Source organism: Callospermophilus lateralis, chromosome 5 (assembly GCF_048772815.1).
Source record: "Callospermophilus lateralis isolate mCalLat2 chromosome 5, mCalLat2.hap1, whole genome shotgun sequence".
NCBI lineage: Eukaryota > Metazoa > Chordata > Mammalia > Rodentia > Sciuridae > Callospermophilus > Callospermophilus lateralis.
Genome location: NC_135309.1, coordinates 13,879,996 through 13,903,518, shown reverse-complemented (window position 1 = coordinate 13,903,518; position 23,523 = coordinate 13,879,996). Strand labels below are relative to the sequence as shown.

General features: G+C 38.3%; 1 protein-coding gene across 5 annotated transcripts in view; it reads left to right on the top strand.

Annotated features, from left to right (window-relative positions):
- The window catches only part of Cpeb4 (cytoplasmic polyadenylation element binding protein 4), a 65,019-nt gene that overhangs the window by 10,835 nt on the left and 30,661 nt on the right, over positions 1-23,523 (top strand). For all 5 annotated transcript variants that reach the window (XM_076856329.2, XM_076856328.2, XM_076856327.2 and 2 more), the window contains exon 2: positions 9,859-9,940. In XM_076856329.2, the coding sequence (XP_076712444.1) occupies positions 9,859-9,940 (82 nt within the window). The remainder of the gene's footprint in view (positions 1-9,858; positions 9,941-23,523) is intronic.

Genomic DNA, 23,523 nt, shown 5'->3' with positions numbered 1-23,523 from the left:
CTGATGGGCTGGGAATAATTAACCCAGGCTAAGGGCATCCTTCTTATGAAGGAATACAGTGTGGTGGCCTGTTTCATGCTTCAGAGTGGAGGAGGGGCTTTTGCCCAGGAGACTCTGGAGATCTAAGGATGTGGCAAAAGACTTGTGAGGACCCAAAAGGTAGAGACTGGGCAGACGCTGCCTGAGGATTGTTCTCCAAGCTCACAAAGAGAAGAGATGTCGGTAGTTCTGGGACAGAAGCGTCAGTTTAGAAGTAAGGATTGTGCGTTTTGGGGTGCATTCCTCTGCTGACTCTAGGCTCTGCTCAGGCCTACCAGACATAAGGAAGAGGAACCCCGATGGCCACTCAGAGTCTTCGTGGGTCTTTGTGACTTCACCTCTCTGGCCTGAGTTTTAGTAGTATTTGCTTTCCTTAAACCAATGGTCCTTTGTTCTGAATGGCTTATTAGGTAACAGAAACCTTCTGGGATACTTGTGGGTTCAGAGATTTAGGTATGTGATTATCTCTATGAAAACAGGCTATAGGAAATAACAGAACAGCTGAATTGTCCTGCAGTAGTCAGTACCTAATTTAACATGCGAGTTTCAGGCTCTTTCCCACTGTCCCACAGAGAGAAGGGGCAGAGGAAGTGTTTATTCTGTTGACTGCCAGGCTGTGGGCACCTGCTGTCGCATATCTCATCTTGTTTACTCCTTTCCATAGTTTCATAAGGGGAGCATTATTATCTTCATTTTGAGGAAGAAATCAGTGTTCATCACTTGCCTACTAAGTGATGATTTTTTTAAAAAATATATTTTTTAAGTTATACATGGGCATAATATCTTTATTTTGTTTATTTATTTTTATGTGGTGCTGAGGATTGAACCCAGTGCTTCACATACGCATGGCAAGCCCTCTGTCACTGAGCCACAACCCCAGCCCATAAGTGATGATTTGAATGCAGGTCTTATGATAGATTCCAATAATTTCTTTTTGCTAGGCAAGGTAAGAATGAGGAAGAAGGGTCTGATGGTCCAAGAACTGACTAGTGGAGCCTCGAATGCCAGTTTGATTTTTTTTTTTAGTACAAATAAATGGTGATACGAAGTGTTTACCACATTAAAGATTTCTGATGCTTTCAAAATGACTGTAGTTAGTTTAGCGAAAGAAAATGTTCTCAAAGGCTTTCTGGAGGGATCTTCTGATTCATTGGTTTAGGTGGGAAGCAGATGCAGCTGTTGATCCAGTCAGAGTGAAACACTGAAAACATTTCATCCCTTTATATGTAGTTTGTAATTCTGTTAGGGAACATTTGGTAACATAAGAGCTCTTTGCCTCCTTTTAGAGGTCATGATGAGAAAGTACTGATGAAAAAGGGAACTTGTTAAGAAATATGAGATGCTTCCTCCTAGGTCACACAACTACCTCTTTGACTTCAACCTTCGACACTTGTCTGCATTCAGATCATGTAAATAGAATGAAGGATTTCAAGCCTTGGGGATGTCAGTAGTGAAAATTCTAGTTCATGACAAGATTCATTTAAATGAACTGCCACTCACTGTGTGACTACAAGGGCAATTAGTTAAACTCTCATAGCTTCATTTGCCTAAGATGGGACTAATAACAGTAGTGACTTCATATGGTGAGAAATTTATGAAGGCAAATGATAAATCACACAAGATGCATAACAGAGGCAGGAGGAACATATCAGCCCCTTCTCTGTTGGTGGGGATGAATTTACAGCATGCTCTACATGTGCTGTGTAACATGTGGAAGTGTGAAAATGAGAGAAGCTCATGATTCAGCAGGGAAGTAGTCCTAACTGAGCCTCTCGACATCCTGTACAATGCCTGAGTGCAGAGGCGAACTTCTGCCTGCACTGGGATGTGAGTGAGGTTCATTTGGAAGTGGGACTCTAAACATGGAATGTATCATCAACTCTTGATGATCTGTGGAGTTAAATATCATTTGATCCAAAAAGAATATTTACATTTTGAAAAATATTGGATTAAACTCCCATAGTACCTCTGATTAATTATGGGCCCTACTGGCATCTCAAACTTCCTATTTATTTTGGCAGCTGACATACTGGCATAGACTTTTTTTAAACCAAAATATTTTCTTTCCCTTCTTCACCAGGGAACGTTTAAGCCAAAAAGAGAAGCTTCCATAGCCTGATAGAGATTCATAGCAGGTCTGAAAAGCAATCACAGTAACAAATATTTTACAGAAAGAGAATGAGTAAAGAGGATAGCTGATTTGGCTTTGGCTTTTAATAATTTGGTTATATTTAACTAATTACATTTTGTTTTAGATCTGGTCCAGGAATGCCAAAACATACTAACTCAAGTTTATAAACAATTGAGTGGTGGTGGGGACAGGGTGGGTAGATGGGGTATATTTAGATGAGAAAAATTGAGGCTGAGGACAGCTACTATGTCTGAGCAAAAAACTTAGCTATCAATATCCCAACATCCTGCCCCCAAAATGGAATTTGAAGGGTTACATACCTCTCATTCTCCAACGGAAGTAAGCTTTCTTTTACGTAAGAGTGAAACCTTTCAGAAAAATTTGCCTTGTGGGTTTCAAACCACAGTGTATTGGCAGACATAATGACTTTTTCCCTTGATAACATCCATAAATGTTTAGCAAATGATAGATACTACTGTTTTCTACTTATTAAAATCTGAGATCATACTGTTAAGCCACAGTTCTATCAAGGCAAGCCAAGGGGGACTGGCATATCCTAGGCAGTTGTCTGGTGACGTGACTTGATTAAAAAAAAAAACAACAAAACTCAATAAATCAGTAATGAGCCTATCCTTTGTTGAGACTCTGTTTTGAATATGGATAGCAGAGAACATTTGACTAATATTTTTGATAGAGAAGAGACACAAAATTAGTAAGCCAGACGGCAGATATTCTGTCATTGAGTGAAAATAGGACCCTATACCTAAGGTACCAGATATATAAATGCCAGAGATAATATTTTAGAGTGAAAATGTAAGTTCCAGATTTGTATTTTGTTTGTTCTTAATGATGAGCCACTTACCTCTCCAGGCTTTTTCTCAAGGAGCAACTCCCTATTTGTTGAAATGGACTTGATTATAGTCTTTTCCTGACGTATGTATCTTAGAGGTGGAGAAGAGAGCTTTGTTTCAGGTTTTGAAAACAAAGGCCTTCTTTTCCTATGAAAACCTTAAATGATTCTTGTGGAATATTTTAGGCTGGACTATACACAGCTGACCAGTCAGAGTATAAGCTACAAATCTAGTGAAGCTAACCTGTCCAATGGAATTGCTTACCGCAGTGGTTCTCAAAGTGTGTTTCCTGGCGTCACTTGAAAACTCAAAGAAATGTGGCTTCTTGGGCTCCACCCAGACCTACTGATGAGAGACTCTGGAGGTTGACTCGGTAATCCTCGTTTTAACAAGACCTCCAGTTGATTCTGATGTTTTTTCAAGTATAAGACACATTGGCTTAGATCATCATCTGGATGTTAAAAGAAGTTGCCGTGGCTAGGTATGGTGGCACACACCTGGAATCCCAGCCACAGGGAGACTGAGCTGGGAAGTTTTCAGGTTTGAGGCAGCCAGGGCAATTTAGTGAGACCTGGTCTCAAAATAAGTTGTCACAGATGATCATGATTTTGGCTTGTGGCATGATCACAGTTAAGTTGTTCTTCCTGACAGTGATGGACCGACAGGTTCCTGTGCTTCTTGTGGCTACTTCTGGAATGTTATGAGAAGCCCTGTGGGTAGCTGTGTGCTGACATAGGTCTTCCTATTTTGCCATAGCCGGCAGCATTTTTCAGGGGCGTATGAAAGGTGGGGTCTTGCCCTTTGAAATGCTCACTTTGTTTTTTAAGAAGGTCATTTTTATTAACTTTGATTTTCATAGTGGTATTGTATAGTTTTTTTCTTTAGAAATAGTCCTGTGAAATAGAGATGACAGAAACTTAACCAGCCAGTTTCTGACATGCAGCTCAGCATATTAAATATAAGAATTAAGATTACAAAACAAAATGAGGGTTAAATACTGTAATAAAGTGTACTTTGCTGAGCCTTGAAGATAATTGCTGCTCTTTTATTTTTGGGCATGATTATTAAGCTCACGTGTTCTAAGATCAGAAGGCCTGGGTTCAAGTTCTGCCTCCTCTACTTACATGGCGATGATAAACTTGTTTAGTCACTGTAAGCTTCAGTTTCTTCATCTGTGAAATGGGGTAATAACTGAACATCCCCAATTGCCTAGGGTTTGTGTGAGGAATAAATGAAGCTGTATGTAAGGTGTAATGCTAGCTGCTGCTGACATTAGTACTGCTGTCTCTTCTCCTGTGGTAATTTAGAGATAATTTGTGTGCCGCACCTGTCTGTCATCCCATGGGGAGAAGGAAGGTAAGACTTCTCTTTTCATATGGTTTTCAGAACTCTGATATCATCTTCTGTCATCCTTCTGGGTTTTGGTCATTCTTTCCTTTGTTATGTAATTCGTGGTTGCCTGTTTGCCAGGCACTGGCCATCATGTTCCTGCCCTCAAAGCAGAGGACCACCTTTATTCAAATGTGTGTCTGAAGTCCCCAGTCATGACTGCCATGACCTTTCCCTTACCTGAGGACATGTCAGCCACTTTGGCAGGAGACCTGGGCTGGAGTCCTGACTGCTGAACTCTGCAGCACAGTCTGGGCAGTAAACTGTATTTTCCCATCCCAGTGTATATTATTAAATGGAATAAGATGGCCTAACTTAGAAGTCTTGAGGATTAAATAAGACAGTATTAAGAAGGTGCTGAGAAGAGGCACCTAATAGGTGCTGAATAAAGGCGGGTTCTGCTGATTCACCTCTTCCCCTTTTAAGCTGCCAAGAGACACTGGCAAAAGTGAGTCGAAGCAAATAGTGTTTTATGTTTGTAAGAGATTCTTTAATCTTTTATCTGAAATCAGGATGCTTTACTCCTTTTCTCCCAACAAATTGTTTCAGTAATTTCTTTTTAAAGAAACTTGTTATTTTGCATTGTGTATAGTGTAATGAAAGTGAATTGAAGACTCTAAGAGGGTCTGGGAGTATACCTCAGTGGTTAGAACATGTACTGAACACCTGCGAATTCCTGGGTTTGATCCCCAAAACTAAGGAAACAAAACTCTAGAGGTTTATTTTCTTACTGACCTAACTTTGGCCCTTTGCTTTTTCATGGACAAAATGTGGTGAACTTGAATTCGTCGTTTTATCTAGATTTCTGGTTCCTGCCATATTTTCATTACAATTTATAAAATGTACATTTTGGAAGAGTCCATTTTGGAAAACTAAAATACAAAGACGGGCAGGGGTGTGGCTCCACGGTGGAGCACTTGTACAGCCTCCATAGAGCCCTGGGTTCCACCCCAGCTCTGCCCAAACTGAAACAAAACCAAAAACCAAAACCAAAAGGACGTTGGAGCTGGGAAGGAGAAATTAGAGAGCTAATCAAACCATTTCCTTTCATGGGCCAGGAAGGAGCTCTGGAGGATGGACATGCCCCCGCAGAGCTGAGCTTTCCTGTGTCAGATACTCATTACATGGATTTATGCTGATCTTCATATTTTGGTCATCAGCTCAAATTCAGTGAAGAAGAGCTGTCACTTAAGGAATTTTTTTTTTTTTTTGACAGTTTACTTTCTGGGAAATGGATCCTAGAAAATAGGTCAGTAATTATGTTTGGTTCAGTTAGTAATCAGAAGGGGCAAAATTGAGGATGGAGTACTCTTTTGATTGAACCTGGCTGTTGGGCAGGAAAGCTGGTATTGTTTTGCTGTGCTTATATGTTGGGTTTCTGTGTGTTTCTCTTCCTCTGCCAGCTTCCTAATGGCACAGACAATTCCAGTTTAAGTTTTTAAAATTATTGTATTTAAAAATTGAAGAAAATCAGCCGAGTAACATAAAAATGATAAATTTTGGATCCTCTCTGAGAGCAAAATATCTCTCTGAGAGCAAAATATTTACTTGAAATAGTGTGTGGTTTTTGAATTTTAAATTACCAAAGCATCATATGAAGTAAAATTTCGTTGGGTATGGTGGTGCTGGCCTGTAATCTGGGCTACTTGGGAGGCTGAGGCAGGAGGATTTCAAGTTGGATCCCAAGTTGAAGTTGTAGCAACTTAGTGAGACCCTGTCTCAAAATAAACATTTTTTTAAAAGGGACTTGGGAGGTAGCTCAGTGTCAGTGGTAGAATGCTTGCTTAACATGGGAGGCCTTAGGTTTTATTCCTGGTATTGCCAAAAAAAAAAAAAAAAAAGTAATGCTATTACTATTCAAATGTAGTTTATAATAAGTATAATTCCTAATATGGTTGGGTTGTGGAGAAGAATACATATTAGACTAGGATTGGCAAGAATGTGGTGCTTGTTCCACTGGGCTTTATACTTTGCGTCTAATATAATCACCAGCAATCTGTTGAGGCGCAGTGTCCTTCCAAGTTCACATAGAGTCTGAGAATTCTTCTTGATGCATTGCAATTGATTAGAGTTTGTATAATGTTATTTACTTGTCACCCCTCAACTAAATCATAAAATTTAAAGGAAAAGGGGTAAAGGATTTGTTTTTTTCAATCACACAAAATACTACTGAAATTTAAACTTTTCATTAGAATTTTAGCTCTAATGTACTCTACCATTTAGAAATGATCAGTTATTAAGTTTAGCAAAAATTTATGTTCCAGGCAGTGTACTTGGGGCAGAGGATGCTGTGAAATTATTTGCTAAGTTCTAGTACTCCATGTAGAAACTCACAGGGCTTCTTGACTTAATGAGAAGAGCTCTTATGAAAGAAACTAAGCAAAAACCTCTATGTGTTCTATTCTTTTTCAACTGCTTCTCTTTGGCGTTCTTCATCAGTGATTGTCAGAATGCAAGTTCCGGAAATTCACAAGGTCGCTTACTGCTTTATTTGCCTGAAAAAGAATAATAGGCCGAGTTCTTCCTCCTGCTCCATTATTTATTTTGGCAAAAGAAAACATACAGCTCTATAGTGGGAAAGGGGAAATCTACAAACAAACCTTAAGATAAGGAAGTAGGAAAGAAGAAATATTTAAACATTAAAAATGACTTGAAGGAATTCATCCATTCCTTGATGTTGCAACATTTGTGCACTAATAGAATGTGCTTGGGACATGGTGGTACAGAATGTGGGACAGCGCTTCTTCACCTGTTTTGTGCCATGGCACACATAGACAAAAGTTGTTTTCCAGGGAGCTCCTCACCTCAGAACCCTGCTAGTACTAGGGACTGACGGGATGACTGTTTTGGCATATAGGCGCCCATTTGAGGCGGACTCCCTGGGAACATTTGAAGTAGGATGCAGCTGCTGCCTTTCGGAACCTCGCAGTCAGGGGACAGTCAGGTGAACAGTAACCCAGAAGTCTGGCCTTCAGTATGGGCGTGGTGGGAGATGGGTTGTCGGGAAGGCCCAGTTATGACCTGGTTCTAGACTGCCAAGAGGAGGGCCAGTCCAGCTATGGCCGGACGGCTGGTGGAGCTTCGTGACCTTCTTATGCACTTCTCTGCTCAGAGAAAATACAGTGATTCAGTGCTTGACATGCAGTACTGACCTTCAGAAGTTCTGATTCTGGCCACATCCTCCTGCTGCTCTGTGAATCTTGCTGAGGAGAAGCTGGTGAAAAAAGACTCCGGAGGAGAAGTGGGGAGGAGGTTCTGGGCTGTGGCCACCACTCTCAGAGCAGAGCCCTGTGTTAAGACCCCGTTTTCTCCCCCACAGAGGAACCTGCATCATTCTCCTCTAATATTGTTTATATCTGAATAGAATTGTGTTCAGATGCCTCAAATCACAGGGATGAACAGTTTGCATTACAGAGCAGTCCATCTGGTAAATACTGCTGAGTGAGTATCTGTCTACATGGTGGGGCAGGGTGAGGAGTGGCCCTGCTTCAGGGAAGCATGATAATTGTACAGGGCGTGGTATTAGAGCAGCACAAGGGAGAAATGTCAGCTTGATCAAAAATGCTCTCCTGTGAAGGATAGTTGCTATCAGAGGTTCTAGAAGTTAGCTTGGAAAATAGAAAAGGGAGATCCCACCAATTAAGCAAAGAAACAATAAAATTATGAGGTGATTTTTGTTTTTTAATATTTTTTTAGTTGTAGATGGACACACAGTATCTTTATTTATTTTTATGTGGTGCTGAGGATCGAACCCAGGGCCTCACCTATGCTAGGCAAGTGCTTTACCACTGAGCTATGGCCACAGCCCTGGAGGTGAATTTTTTAAGAAGCTAAAGTTTTGAGTTATAAAGTAATATTGGGCTGGGATGCTGTGGCAGGAGGATTGCAAGTTTGAGGCCAGACTTGGTCTCAAAATAAAAAAATTAAAAGGGCTGATGATATAGCTCAGTGGTAAAGTGACCTTGAGTTCAATCTCCAGTAACAAAAAAGAAAAAAGAAAGAAAGAAAGAAAGAAAAAGAAAAAATAATATTGGGACTGTAGCTCAGTACTAGAGTGTGTGCTTAGAATACCCAAGTCCCTGGGTTCACTCCCTAGCGCCAGAATAAAGAAAGAAAAGAAATAAGCAAGAAAAGTAATGGAAGAGAAAGCAGAAGTGAAGAGAGTTTTATGGAACCTGCCTGTCTGTCTGCTTTGGAAGCCCATTAATATTCTGTGTGTAGGGGGTGGATCAGAAGCATGGATCGCTGCTTCCTCTCAGAGTTTAATATGAAAAGGTTTCCTCTCCTTCATTTAACTTACCAAGCCAGACTTTAATTTGAGTTATCTGTAGTTGTTTTCATCCTGAGGACTCCCAGAGCAGTAGGATATTTGCTATATATTTAGGAGTCCCCACCCATTCTTAAAATGCACCTGGTTGAGCCAGGGTTTCAGAGAACAAGTATCCTACACCTTTCTTCCAAGTTGACATGGTAAATAAGATTGGGATGGCCTTTGGTTTTCTCATCCAGATGCTGACTCTGATCTGTGTCTTTTATTCTTTACTTATCAGGGTAAGGGCTGGGTTTTTTGGGGACCTCCTACCTTGTGCCTAGGGGGCAGGGAGAGATGGAACCTGCTTCCACAGCTCCTCATGGTTTCCTCTTTGGAGAAAGCTTTGTGAAAGTAATGAGAGCTGTCCCTGTGACCCATTATTCCAGATTGAGTTTTATATTGGGAGAGGGGTGATTATATCTTTTTTAAAAATGTATTGTGTGTGTGTGTGTGTGTGTGTGTGTGTGTGTGTGTGTGTATGTATTTGGGGATATTGTCTATATTCTGAATGAGTTGTTAGTTTTAAAAAATCTTCAGAGAATGTAAATCATTAGAATTCAAGGACAGCCTTGGTAATATAGAAAGAGATTAATCAAGTATTTTTCTTTTCTTTCATTGAGGGTATAATGTCTTTTTCATGATTAACCAGTAATATTGTTTTGGAATATTATCTAACAGATATTTGATGACTATTAGCAAACCTTGGCTTATAAGAAAATATATCTATTCTGAGAGTGCTCAGAGATGCCAGTTTAGAAGTAAGTCTTGAAACAAGTTAGAAAGCTTTGCCACATTTTACAGTCTCAAGTGGTGGAAAAGATAGATTTATTTATATTTTATTTAATGTTCTTAACTGATATGGAGATTAGTTTTAATGGTTTATGCTTTATTAATAAAAATTGTGCTTTGTTGGAATACATTGTTAAAAACAAAATTACTTTCTACTGAGCTCTATGTACTTTGTAGTTTTTGATGTTTTGAAAGGATAAGTAATAACATGAAGTAATAATGTACCTGATATGGAAAGGGAGTACTTTTGCTGTTTTTTGATCTCTGTCCCATGAAGTGCAACTTGTTTTCCTCTTTTACATGTAAATGCTGTTTTAAAAAGTGGTTTGTGGTGTTTGGACTTACAGGACCGCCCCAGGACATTCGATATGCACTCCCTGGAGAGTTCACTCATTGACATAATGAGAGCTGAGAATGATTCCATTAAAGGTAAGTTGAGAAATATACTATTCTATTTTAGCAGATAGTCAGAACGTATATTATCTATTTAATCTGATGAGCATATAGCCAATATTATAAAGTCATATTTTATATCAAGTAAGTGCTCTCAATTTTGTACATGAACTTTTTGTTAAAAAATCAAACATATTTGATGAGCATCTATAATATAATAGACCCATTATGATACCAAATTAAGTCCTGCAAGAGGACAAATTGGTAGAAGTGGGCAGTTAGCTCAAAGCATGAACTGTATTCTTATTTATTTTTAATGTATCAGGCAAAAATCTTCTCAGGGCCCTAACTGTATATGTCTACCCACTTATGCTAGTGACTATAAACCAGCAAGAGTCAAGTCTTGATAGGTTTGTTTTTTTTTTTTAATTCTGCCTAGTTGTAAATTTTTAAAAGATGGCCAACAGTTCTTACAATTAAAATAAGTTTCATAATTAATTTTTTTTTTTTTTTTTTTTTTTTTTTTTTACGTATTATGTTTAAAAAGTAGCAGTATTCCTGCTTGGCTTCTGGTCTCAACTCTGGTACTGACCAGCCGTAGTATCTTGAAAAAACATTCAGCTTGAGCAGACCTATTTCTTCACCTTTATGCTATAGGACCTTATATCACCTGGGAGTTTCAGCAATAAAAAGCAGATGCCAGCCCCACCCCAAATGTGGGATAGGACGTGGTGGGTTCTTTTCATTGTCAGGTGCAGCATGTACCTTTGATGGGATTTACCAGACTACATGTTCTATAAAGGCCCTTCTTCTGATTCTGTGAAAACTACTCCACAAAATAAAATAAAACATTTTTCACAAAAATCGCAGTTTACTAAAAAGTGAGAACCAAGATTTTTTGTTTGTTTTTGGTAGTACTGGGGTTGGAGCTCTGGGGCACTCTACCACCAAGCTATCCCTCCAGCCCTTTTATTATCTTATTTTGAGACAGGTCTGGCTAGGTTGCCCAGGCTGGCCTTGAACTTGCAATCCCCCTGTCTCAGCCTCCCAGGTCACTAGGATTACAGGCTTGTGCCACTGCACCCCCAGCTGCAAGTTATTTTTTTTTCTTCCCAAAGAAATTTGGAGTGTTTAGTATATTGGTAACCCCACTTATTTGTTAGTTAGTTCGTTCGTTCATTCATTCATTCATTCATGTGGCCTTTAAGAGCCTGCTTTGTGCCAGATGTAGAGCTTTGTTCTAAGGACAAAGGTGGCAAAGGTGGCAAGTGGTGACAAGCCAGTTAATTTCCCTTTGAGTTTGGTTTATCATATTACTGCTGCAGTAATATGTTTAAATATTTTAAAAAGACCAATAGGGGTCCTTTTTTTAAAAAAAATAAGGAATGCTTTGGGGCTTCTGGAGAGATGAAAAATAATGTGTACAAACATATGCATCCATTTCACGAGATAACTTTGAAATATTAGAACTGTTTCAAGGGTCTTTAATAATATTTTGAAGGTTCTTACTGAATGCTTCGTGGGATTCTGGAAAATGATTCTGATCCAGATGCATGCTCTATCTCTTAAGAAAGATGCCTTCTCAAACTTGGTTTTGTTCGCTGCTTTCCAGCACTCTGACTTATGCAGTCCTTCCTCCTCTCCACTCTCATATTCTCATCATGAAAGGTGAAGAGGGTCTGAGGCCATTTCTAGCACCAGGAAAACTGCACTTAGAAGAGTAACTCTAGGAGGAATCTGGGTGAGGTCTGGGGTTATATGATGTCAGTGTCCTGGTTTTGTACTATGGTGATGTGAGATGTTACCATTTGGGGACACCAGATAAAGGGCACGTGAGAATCTCTCTGTAGTACTTTTTTGTAACTTGGTGAGAATCTATAATTACTTCAGATTTAAAAGTTAAGTACAAAAAAAGTAGCTGAAGGACATTCATTTATTTATTTGGTACTGGGGATTACACCCAGGGTTGTACTACCCTTGATCTATATCTCTAGTCTTTTTAAAATCTTTTTTATTTTGAGACAGGGTCTCTCTAAGTTGCTAAGGCTGGCCTTGCACTTACCATCTTTCTGCCTCAGCCTCTGAGTTGCTGAGATTACAGGCACGCACTGCTGTGCTAGGCTCTTTTATTCCTAATATATTTAATTTTTTTTTTAGCCATTTTTTTAAAAAGCCTCCTACATACTGGATCCTAGGAATGATAGGTAGTCAAATCATTTTTCATGGTAAGTGCCTATGGTTTTTATCAGAGAAAACACAGGCTACAAACAACAGTAGATATAATTTGTTATATGACTTTTCTAAGAAGCAAACCTGTAACTGGTACTGAAATAAATACGAAGAATTTGCACACATTATTATAGGATTAACTGTAGAATTTCCTTGGTCTGTCAGTTTTAGCTAGGATATCTCAGTTTTATGTCCATCTTCTAGTTTGCTAAATGGATTATTATATAAAGTTCACTTTTATTCTGTATTCCTTTTCTAAACATATTCTCATCAATTTTCCCTTAATTCTCTTTAGCTGATTCTGTAGGGAGGAAGAATCAAAAGTTAAATGATAGAAAAAATTATGTGTGATTTATCTAGTGTGGGAACCTTAAGATTTTGTGAAATTGTGATTTATAAGAAGCAGCATGGCAGGTGGAAAAACCAGGGGTTTTGGCATCAGGTCTGGATTTAAACCACCACTCTGCCACTACATTCTGTGGTGCTCATGAGGTTAAATGATGTGATGTATCTGTAAAATCCAGCACGTGCCTAGTTATAGAAGACACTCAAGAAACAATATGGCATGGCGTGTTACTAAATATCTATTAAGTCTTTTTTCATATACATCAAATGAGAAAACCAGCTTCAGTTTAAGTTTAGGTACTAAGTGTGTTTTTTTCCTTCAAAGAGCAGTAAAAAATTCATAAGTAAGGGCAGTCTTACAAAGCTAGTTTATAATTTTTAAAACTAAGATCATGAACTTGATATCATTGTAGTCTGTTACTACCAAAATGTAGTGTTGTTCAGGGAAATAGTTTATTCTTATCAAACTCTGTTCCAGGTTAGATAGTTTAAGAAATATCATGCTTGATTTTAACAGTGATTCTCTTGTGAGATTTGTTTTAAAGGTAATAAGAAAATTTGAATATCTTAACAAAATAACACTGTCTTTTTAGAATAGGTATCTAAAATTTGCCAATCCATTTTGAAAGTAAATAAATAAAATACCTCTCCCAGTGCTCTGCTTTCATTGGAACAGAAATAGAAATTGGCATTCATTCTATGAGACCAGTAGAGAGCAATATATCTCTCAGAATAAAAAATGTAGAAATTGAATTAGAAGGATCATTGAGGAATTTTTTAAAACATGAAGGCAGATTTTTTATTTGAGTTCAATTTATATTAATAATTTGACAAAGCATATCATGAATAATCCCATTTATTTTTAGCTTTTATGGCAGTGCTCATAGATATGTGGTTTGTGTTTGTATTTAAATAATGAAACCTAAAATGGCTACAAAACTAAAAGTTGAATTTATTGTTGCAGCTTAATTAATTTACATGAACAAAAAGCCAGAAAATTGAATTTATGTTTTCCATTTTGGAAAAAAAAATCTCTCTTGATATGGTGTTTAATTTTTTTATTTTTGTCATCCACAAATAAGATACTTGATATGCCTAGAGAACTTCTGATATTGTTTTTGATTTTGTTTTTGAATGTGTTGTTGATTCCAGCTGGCTTCCTGGAAAACTTTTATCTTTTTTTTCCCCAACAAATGTTCAGGAGGACTTTGTCTTCATTTCATAATTTATATCCATTTCTTTTAAAAAATAACTTATTCTTTAACTAATTTTCTAAGAATTTTAAAGCCACTGTCATCTTCTCACAGGGGCTTCGCTCCCTGGGGAGGAACGGGGTCCGCCCTCTCTCTTATCGCTGCGTCCTTTCTCTGGTCAGCTGGCAGGTCTCTGTGTTATTTTTATCCTGGAAATTGTGCCTTGCCTTCTCCATAACCAGTGCCAGCGCCAGCAACAGTCCACAGAAGCTTGTCCCCAGAGATTGATGTCGTTTTCTTTGCTGCACACCCAGTCTCATAAGCCCAGAGCCTGAGCTACAGGCTGATTCTGAATTCTGATCACTTGTGCGGCGGCTTGCGCATCGCCGCAGTATTACTGGGCTTATCAAGAATTTTTTCCCTGGATAGAAAAATATTTTACTATCATAAATGCCCAGATGCTTATTTTGGGCTTATTTTATCTTACTGTATTTGTGGGTTTTTCTCGCCTGTGAAACGGTAATTATTATTTAGAAATAGAGCAGCATGGAATAGATTAAAACCACATGTGAGTACATCTGTTTTTGGCCGTCTGAAGCATAGGTTGGGCACTGTGAAATAAAGATTCATAAAGCAGTTATATTCAGCTTATCCTGTAAGACAGACCTACCCCCCATGTGAAGGGAATAAAAGGACTTAGGAATAAACCAAGAAGCAGTAGCTATGGAATGGAGGCAGAAGGAGACGTACTGGATAAAGAGACAAAAAACAGTACTTGAAAATTATCAGATGTCAGCAGAATGTACAATTCACAATTTCATAGAGTGGCTGAGTGTTTAAAATTTGATATATAAAAACAATTCAACATCCAATTTGCTTCATTTTAGTAGAATGTCAGAATGAGACAGCAAGAACAAAGGCAATTGTCAAAACATTATAGTTGTTTTTCAGATATTAACTGAATTATGAATCAGAATATCATCCTAATTTTCCTTTGAATATGGTAAAAATGGAGTCTTTTTTCCTCGTATTGTTTGAGAATATATCTTGCTTTCAATTTTTGGAAGGGGGGGACTTGGCATACCCACCATATTTCCTGTGAGTTTCAGGCATTTCAGATATTTAGTTTGAATGCAGGCAGTAAGGGATCACATTCAGCAATGCAGGGCGATTAGAGACCTGTCTTGTCCAAATGCCTGTGTGCTCAGAAAACCGATGGTGTATGCAGAATAGAAGTGGTGCTTGTTACACAGCTCAACACGCCACTGCCTCACTTGCTTCATGCATTCATTTAATACACATTTATTTTAAACATTGTCCATCTACTCCAAAAACGCTTCATGTTTAATTCCTGATTGCCGAAGATGTTGTGACCTTTCGTTTTAACACAATCTTGATGTTTTTTTCTTTCTTTGCACATTATATTTAGGGGCCCTCTCCCACTACTTTTCATTGCTGTAAAATTTGTTTGAAACAAATGCTTAAATGAGTGGGCAAAAATTCCATCTGTGCCTCTTTTCTTTGTTGCTAAGCAAAAGAATTTATAATATTCTTCTTGAAGGAAATCATGAAACTCAGTTGCAAGTTTAGTACAAAAGCTTGTTTCATTAATTTCATATAAGATTTTTTTTATGTCACTATAAAAGAGTGACTGTTGGGATAATTATTTAAATTTTATATCTTTATTGTGGGGAGAGAATGAATTTAGTGCTGCTGTCTAAGAAGCAATATCTGAGAAACCTTAACTTTTTTTTTGATACTCACTTATCTTTATTCCTGTATTCCAAATTGCCATCACTCAGTTCTCTGTGTTGGAGAAGAGACATTATATACTGATAAACAGATGTCTTAGAACAGATTTTATATGGATATGCACTTTATGTAGACTGAGAGCTCTAGAAACTTACTGAGAGTTACAATGTATAGGATTAAATTCTTTCATTTATTTAAATTATATGTTATAAACTTGAAATAATCTGGGCATAAATAAAAATGTTAAAAATTAGAGGATCTCCTATGGAAATAGGTTCTGTTGCTTTAATATTAGAAGGATTTATTTCAAGAAGGAATGGTGTAGGGGAGCAGTATCATTCTTACAGTGTTTAACCTTTCTCTGTTTAAATGGATTTGCTGTGGCAATTTGAGAACAGATAACTCAGTACCCCAGCCACCCCCACTCTTTTTACAGGGTTAGATGGCCATTTTCCTTTAGAGACATTTAGTGGGGCGTGGTGCAAGGTACCATATGGAAGAAATGAACAGTGCAAACCAGTCAATTTTCTTGGGATTCATAATCAGATTTCTCCTTCCAGATAAATTGCTGTTATATGGTATCAAATGTCTTCTGGCAAATCCAGGAATCTTTACATGTTAGGAGTGTTTAGGATCCAGGTTCAGCCCTCTAGCTGCCCTGCATGCCTGCCCAGATCCTTCCTGAACTGCTGGCTCTTTCTTGCTCTCTTTGGGTGATACCAAGTAATTCAAAGCAGCAGAGTAGGGGAGTGGCTGAGATCTCCAGAGAGTGGAAAATTACCTTCCTTCTAAAAACCTCCTGGGTCATGGGGTGAGGTGTATACCTAAGCGTACAATTTAAACTGGGCTATAGTTAACATGGTGTGTGGCTGTTTAGACATGAAGTGGATTTCCTCTCCTTCTGAACCTCCCTTTCCTGACCAGGGACATGGAACATCCTACACAGTCTCCTTTGCCTTTACTTGTGCAAGTAGGATGGGACCTGGGCTTTCTCCTGTTGAGGTAACTGTCCTGAGGAAGAAGAGGGCATGGTTGTGGGGCAAGATGCTTTGCGTCGCTGCTGGTACAGGGCCTTTTCCTAACTTGAACAGCTGCCTGCTTTCTCGTTGACTTTTGATCAGGATTTATTGGATTCCTCAGGGCCCTGTGTGGGCAGAGTTTACGAGGTGTGGACTTTGAACAGTGTGTTGTGCTTTTCCAGATTTGGGGTTGCTATTGTTTCCCCCTCCCCCCTTTAAAGGGAGGAGGGAAAGGGAATGCCTGGGAGAGAAAAAAATGTGATGTGTGAACGTTCATTTGCTCATTGAATTGGACTGGGATCTTCCTTGCTGTGCCTCTGAACTGAAACCAACTCAGTTCGTGCTGAGCACATCTTGTACTCTGGCCAAACCCTCATGGGCCCTGGTCCTTGCGTAACATGCCCTGAAAGTCGAAAGTAGTGATCTTTTGCCATCTGCCCTCCTCATATTTGTGATATTTGACCCTTGTTTTTATTTGATCTGAAAATTACACAGGCAATTGTCATATTCATCATGTGAGTTCACAATTACTTAGGCAGTCCCTTACTTTCATCTTGAATATTGAGCAGAGGAATCCTATTTTGAGTTGGTGACACAACTCTGATTTTTACCTGGGTGAGGAGGTGAGGGTGGAGAGGAGCTGGGGGAAACTGTGTGCTATGATTGAATTTAGTTTGATATACATTCAGGGTAGGGACTGGTAAAGTAATAAAGTAGATGTGGTAACTAAACACTTCAAAGATAACAAATCAGAAAGCAAGTAATAATCAGGTAGCAAATTAATAGATAAGTTTCTTTAATGACTTACATTGTTGCATTACGTATTGTGTATGTATGGGTGGATTTTACCAGATGGACAGAAAAAAATAGTAATAGTCTCCATTTAGAAGTGAAATCTGAATAAAATTTAAGGAATAAGGCTTTTAGACTTCCAGCAGTTTATCTAAGAGAAAATGGGTCCACATTTCTAGATATCCATGTTGCTTGTGCTACACACCTGATTAATTTTGAGCATAGTGTACCTTTTGATAGTGTCACTTATATTTTTTTCTTAATGTGTTTCTGTTAAATTTTTATAAAACCACCTAGAGAGGTAATTCTTGCTTTCTCACTTGCTGGTAGCTATTGAAACAGCCCCATATACTAATATCTGCTTAATAAACCCTTTGTCATCGTGAAGGTCTTGAGGCCTTCCTTGATCCTGTTATGTAATCCTGGACTGTGGCGTTGGGTGACTTTGGGGGAGGGAAAGCTGTCATAAAAATATCCAAGGTTCTCATCACATGCAGTTCAGCAACAGGAAGAGGGAATAGTTCACACTTGAGCCTCAAAAATTATTGCTTCCTGATGATATGCATGGAATTTTTACCTGAATGCTGTATGCACTTGATTAATTTATCAGCTATCTGTGCCTGGCTTGTGAATTTCTTTTTTCCCTCATGTTGCCTCTGTCCTCCCTCTAACAGTTTAAAAGGAGAGGAAGGGGGGAGGGGAGCCAAAACCTCAGAATAAACCCACATTGAACTTGTTGCTGCTCAGCAGTAAAGTTTGTGTAAATCAGACTTTTTAACTAATTTTAAACTAGTTACTACTCTTTGAAAAAGCTGTTGTAGTGCCCATCCTCTGCTGCCTCTGGCTTCATTGTTTTGTCTAATTGGCTGGTTCTGAATTCATTCCCACACCAGTGCACTCAGATCCAAAAGCAAGGCTTTGTTTTATCCCTGGTTTTACCTGGTAACCAGTCAATTAAGAACATTAGTGGAACTCTGAAGGAAAAGCAGTTCCATAATCTCTTTGGAATCCAGTTGGGCAGATGCCAGTTGCTATACATTGGGAAAGAGAAGGAGGAGTTAGCCAATTAGAGGGCCCTTTTTAGTGCTTGGGAAACCAACAATACAGCACAAGTCTTAGTTTGAAGATCAGACATGATTAATTGAAGTATAAAGAACTTAAATCTAACTTCTACTGGCTGTAATATTCCAAATAATAAATATCTACCATAGTTGTCTAAATAGAGATATTTAAATCAGCTAGCTTGATCTCTTTATTGTAATGATCAGAAGTTGTTAACATATAATATACTTCTTGAAGTATTAAGAAACAAAAAGAGAAACATTTGGGATTTTGTTCAAATCTGGCTATGCCATCACCAGCTGTGTGGCCTGAGGTTGGTCACTTTTCTTTTCTCACCTGTAATCAGAGGGGTTGATCTCAATGAATTTTAAATTACCGTAGGCAGTTCTATATATTCTTACATTACAAAATTCAATGTTTTTACAGTTTCATGACAGAGTAGCACATGTTATCATGCGAGTCTGCATGTGGCAGTATTTGATATTGAGTAGCTTGTGGAAAGCATGTGTATAAACACAAACCAGTCAACTGAATCAACTGAATCCGTTGAATGAAGGCTTTGCTTCTAGACTACATCTTTTCTTTTTGAGATAGGCCTAAAAACTGTTTAGGAAACAGTTATTTTCTACTTGGCCTCTTGAAACATTTCTATTCTCCATTTGTGGACCATGAGTCTCTTCAGCTATAGAAATTGTTTGATGGAGCCTGTGAACCCATTAGTGACCGAGCATTCTAGTTAGATAATTGGTATGTCACTTATGTATGTGTGATTATCTTCTAAGAGCATGAGGATACTGATGTAATGCAGTCAGAATACATTTAAATGTGTTGTGAATTCATATTGTTCCTAAGGTTATTTCGTTAACATTTGAGTTGTTTTGTGTTTTTTTGCTGGATTGGGGATGAGGGTAGAGGTCTTCCATTGTTATCCTGGAGGGAACCTCTATGAAATAATGTTGTTCAAAGTAGGTCTTAATAGTTACAAAGGTTACAAAATACTGTTCTAGAGATCTTCTTCAACCATTCTACTTTATACTCCTGTCATTAGAACAGTCCCCAATATCAAAAAGAACATAGCATAAAAAAGGAATTTAATGGAGGAATGTTGAGGAAGTCACTCACCCTATCCTACATTGTCATCTTCACCAAAGAACATGTTGGAGTATCATTTTTGATATCTGAGCCATCTTTTTGCCCTTTAAGGCAGAGCTATGTGTGTAGGGATATCCTGGAATTATGTAACAAGGCTGTTCCTAGGGGGGAAGACGGGAACCACTAAAACCTTCTTTAAGCCATTTGACTTGAAAATATCTTACCTTATAGCCTCTTCTTATAATCCAGCTCCACAAACATTGGAGCATATTCTGTGTACCAGGTAGGTTGAAGGACACTTTCGCATTTTGGATTTTGAGGTAAACCTCCCATATGGACAGCAGTGTTAATACTTTTATTTTATTTATTTATTTATTATTTATGCAAGTTTCAGGGCACTGTAGGTACCATTTTGCTGACTTTTACTGAGTATCCTTTGAGAATGATCCCTAACCTGAATCTGTACAGTAACTTTTTATTTAAATTTTATCATCTCTATTTTATAGTTGAAAACCATCAAAGCTCAGTGAGATGAAACAGGATCTATAAAGTCCTTCCCCTTTCCAGTACCTAGAGGTTGGGACAGGTACACAGGGCCTCTTGTTCCTGATTCAGTGGCTCAGGCATTGATTATTGTAGCCTTTAAGGGGGAAACAAACTTTAGAAAACTTAAACACTTCAGGCTTGTTTACTTTGACAGGGAAGACATTAACACTTCCTAATTTCAATTTAGGAGTCTAAGGACTGAATTTATGTATTTTATCATGATGATCTGTAATAAAAGATTTGGATCTCATATTTGATGGTTTCATATATTGAAGAGAGGAGGTCAGTATAGACTCACTGAGGGGACTTTTCCAAGCTGGCTTACTCTCTGCCCTGATTCTGATTCACTAGGTCTGTCATGGGACTTAAGCATGTGTCTTCCCTGAGTGATTCAGATACACTGCTCTCCCTCCCAACACCCCCCCAACCTCATTCCACTTTGGAAATATCTACAAAGTTCAAGATTGGCCGAGGCCATTCATACAACAAATATACATCAAGCATCTGCTCTGTTCCAGGGAGTATGTTGGGCTGTTGATATCAAGCAGGCACTAAAAACAGGTTCCCGGCCTCGTGCAGCTTATTCTCCAAATAATTAGCAGAGATATTTGAATAGCTTGTTATTTAATTTTGAAGGCTAAGAATGAAGATTCAGACCCTGAGTGTGTATAAGAAAAATAGAGACTGAGCCTTCAGAGAGAGAGCAAAGAGAATTCTTGGATTAGGTATGAAATTCAAGTACAATCTTCATTAAGCCTTTAGACCTTATAATGAAATACATGATTAGATTGATGACAGGTCTGTGTGCAGAGCCAGCTAATGACTTGGTCAATTATTTTCAGGGATTTGGATTTCATTGACCAGTTTTTTTTTTAATATTTATTTTTTATCATAGTTGGACACAATACTTTTATTTTATTTATTTATATCTGGTGCTGAGGAGTGAGCCCAGGGCCTTGCGCATACTAGGCAAGCACTTTATTGCTGAGCCACAACCCCAGCCCCTCATTGACCAGTTTTATGGGTATCTGCTTGTCAATGTAGGGGTAGTGGTCTATTTTATAAAATAATGATTGTAAATAAGAAAAGCACTCTTACTTTTTTTCTTTAGTATCTGTGGTCAGTCAGAACAATGTTAATTAGATTTCTTTTAGTCTATTCTCTCTCATTTCCAAAGGTTTCAATCACAGCCACCTAGCCAGGGGTCCAAGGGCTATCATAAGTTTGTCGTTTTTAAGTGTTCATGTTGGTAGGGAGAGCCGTTTTTGGAAAATCTTTTTTACCTTGGAGGCAGTTCTACAATTCTTTATTCAGTGGATCTTTTAAAATGTGCTTCTGAAAACACATGTGACAGTGTTTTTGCAACGTAACTTAGAAGAACTTTAACTTATTGCATTGACTTTTTTTCCCCTGGATTATTTACAAATTTTGTGCTATCCATTGGTTGGTTTTCTACTTTTCTTTTTCACTATAGTATCCATTTTTTTTTTTTTTTTAAAGCTGGCTTTGGTTAGTTTTGTTTGGACCAAAATTATGCCTAGTTTTGTAGAGCTTTAAAAATTGCCATTAATCACTGGTATCATAACATCCTCTTAAGGCAAGTTATCTTGTAGCTCTGTCCTCTAAATGTGGCAGCCGAGTCAGAAGGCTCTGGCAAGGATAAAAATAGCCTCCTGCCTGCTTCTCCGCTGTTGGCTTTCCTGGCAGTAGGAAATCTTTTGAATTCCTTAATTGGGTCAGTTCCTTGCTGGCTTCTCTAGAGACATTCCCTTCTGCCTGAAATTCTGAGATGCTTTTAGATCTTACAACTTTGCACCTGTCGTGAGTTGTAGTCAATCTTTCCTTTACATGAAACCTTCCTTACTCTATAGAAATTTATTCCATTCACTTTTAATTGTAGATCACTATATATTTTTTGCCACTATTACAGCCTGTTTTTCACTGTCCTATTACAATTTAAAAATTAAATTTGAGTTCTTAGTGCAAAAAGGAGACCCTCCTTGATTTAATTAATAGGAAAAAATTTAAGTTGAATTTTCAAAATTCTCCTTTCCTAAAAATTCTTTTGCCTCTTGCTAGTTTGGCTATGATAAAAATAAGGAGTTAGGTTTTTCTTCCTTTTTTTTTTTTTTTTTTTTAATTTCCTGGAGAAGAATTGTATCCCTGTTTATAACCAAGGACACTAGCAAACTTTTCATTTCTCTGGAACTGAAAGATTCCCCATATTTTCCTTTCCTTCGCCAAGGTTCCAGTTTGGGACTGACTAGCCAAGAGGAACCCTCCATCTCCTTTCTCTCACAAATGGAAAGTTATTGATTTTCTCTGGATCATAGTTAGGGAGGGGAAAGAAATTAATATTATTTAGGCACCTATTGTATCCTGGAAACTTTTCTTGCTATTCTGCAAAAAATTATCTCAGGATTGTCTCACAACAGCTATGTGAAGTAAATAGAAATATGAACCTCTGTTTTCCTGAGATTCAATAAAGCTAAGTATTTGATACAGGTCACGAGATGAGATAGGTTTGATTCTGCCTTTCCCACTGTGTCTTTCAAGGCAGAGAGACCACCAGTTGCTGACTTTGTTTCATTCACTCATATATTCATTAATTCATTTGACAATATTTTATTGAGCACTTTTCTCTTTACTTGCTCAGGATGCAAAATTCAAAATCCATCCTCAAAGATTTTGTTGCCCTAGAGCAAGAGGTTGCTTAAAATGGATAACTCAGGTACAGTACGAAAAGTGTCAGGATTCTGTATGGAGCACTGGGGGTTATCTGAGCCAGAGCATGGGGTGGCTTGGGGCAGGGAGGACTTCCCATAGGATGTGAACCTAAGGAATTGTCTGGACAAGAGGGTGGAGGCTTGGGTTGACACATTGGAGGCAGGCAGAGGAGGGTGCTGAGAGAGTAACCTACAAGTAGAAGTTATGAACCAGGAGTTCTGAATGGCTGGATGCCTGATGTGAGAGGGGAAATGGCAGTGTGCAGAGACAGGAAAGGGCATGAATTCAAGGATTTTTATAAGCTCTGGCTTTGAAACTGAAAGCCAGATTCATGTCAGAGAGGGGTTTTATTTGGCTTAAACTCTGTGTGTGTGCGTTTAATGAATTTTAAATGACTCTTTGGGAAGAAACAAGACTCTCCAGTTGGTGTCAGTCCCAACCAGTTATCCTTTGTAATTTTGCATAGAAATGCCTTTATGGGAAGTTGGTTGGAGCACAGACAGATCAGGGATACAATAAGCTTGCGATTTTGATTTGGGAAATTATTTTTACATTGATAGAGTAAATTACTAAAAATTATCTTCATAGCATGAAGTTACAGAACGTATTGAATAAGTTTTGTTAGTTCCTATTAATATTGGTTCTGCATTTATGTAAAGTTGGTGTTTGCATCCAGTGAACTGCCATGTGTTGTCCAGATCCCCACAGCGCCATCTTGCTGCGAGTGTCAGGCAGTGTGGGTAAAAACAGCAGATGTAGAAGAGGTAGGTGGAGTGTTTTCTTTAAAAAAACACGTGTGTCTGGGTGTAATGGTACACACCTATAATCCCAGGTTGAGGCATGAGGATTGCCAAGTTTGAGA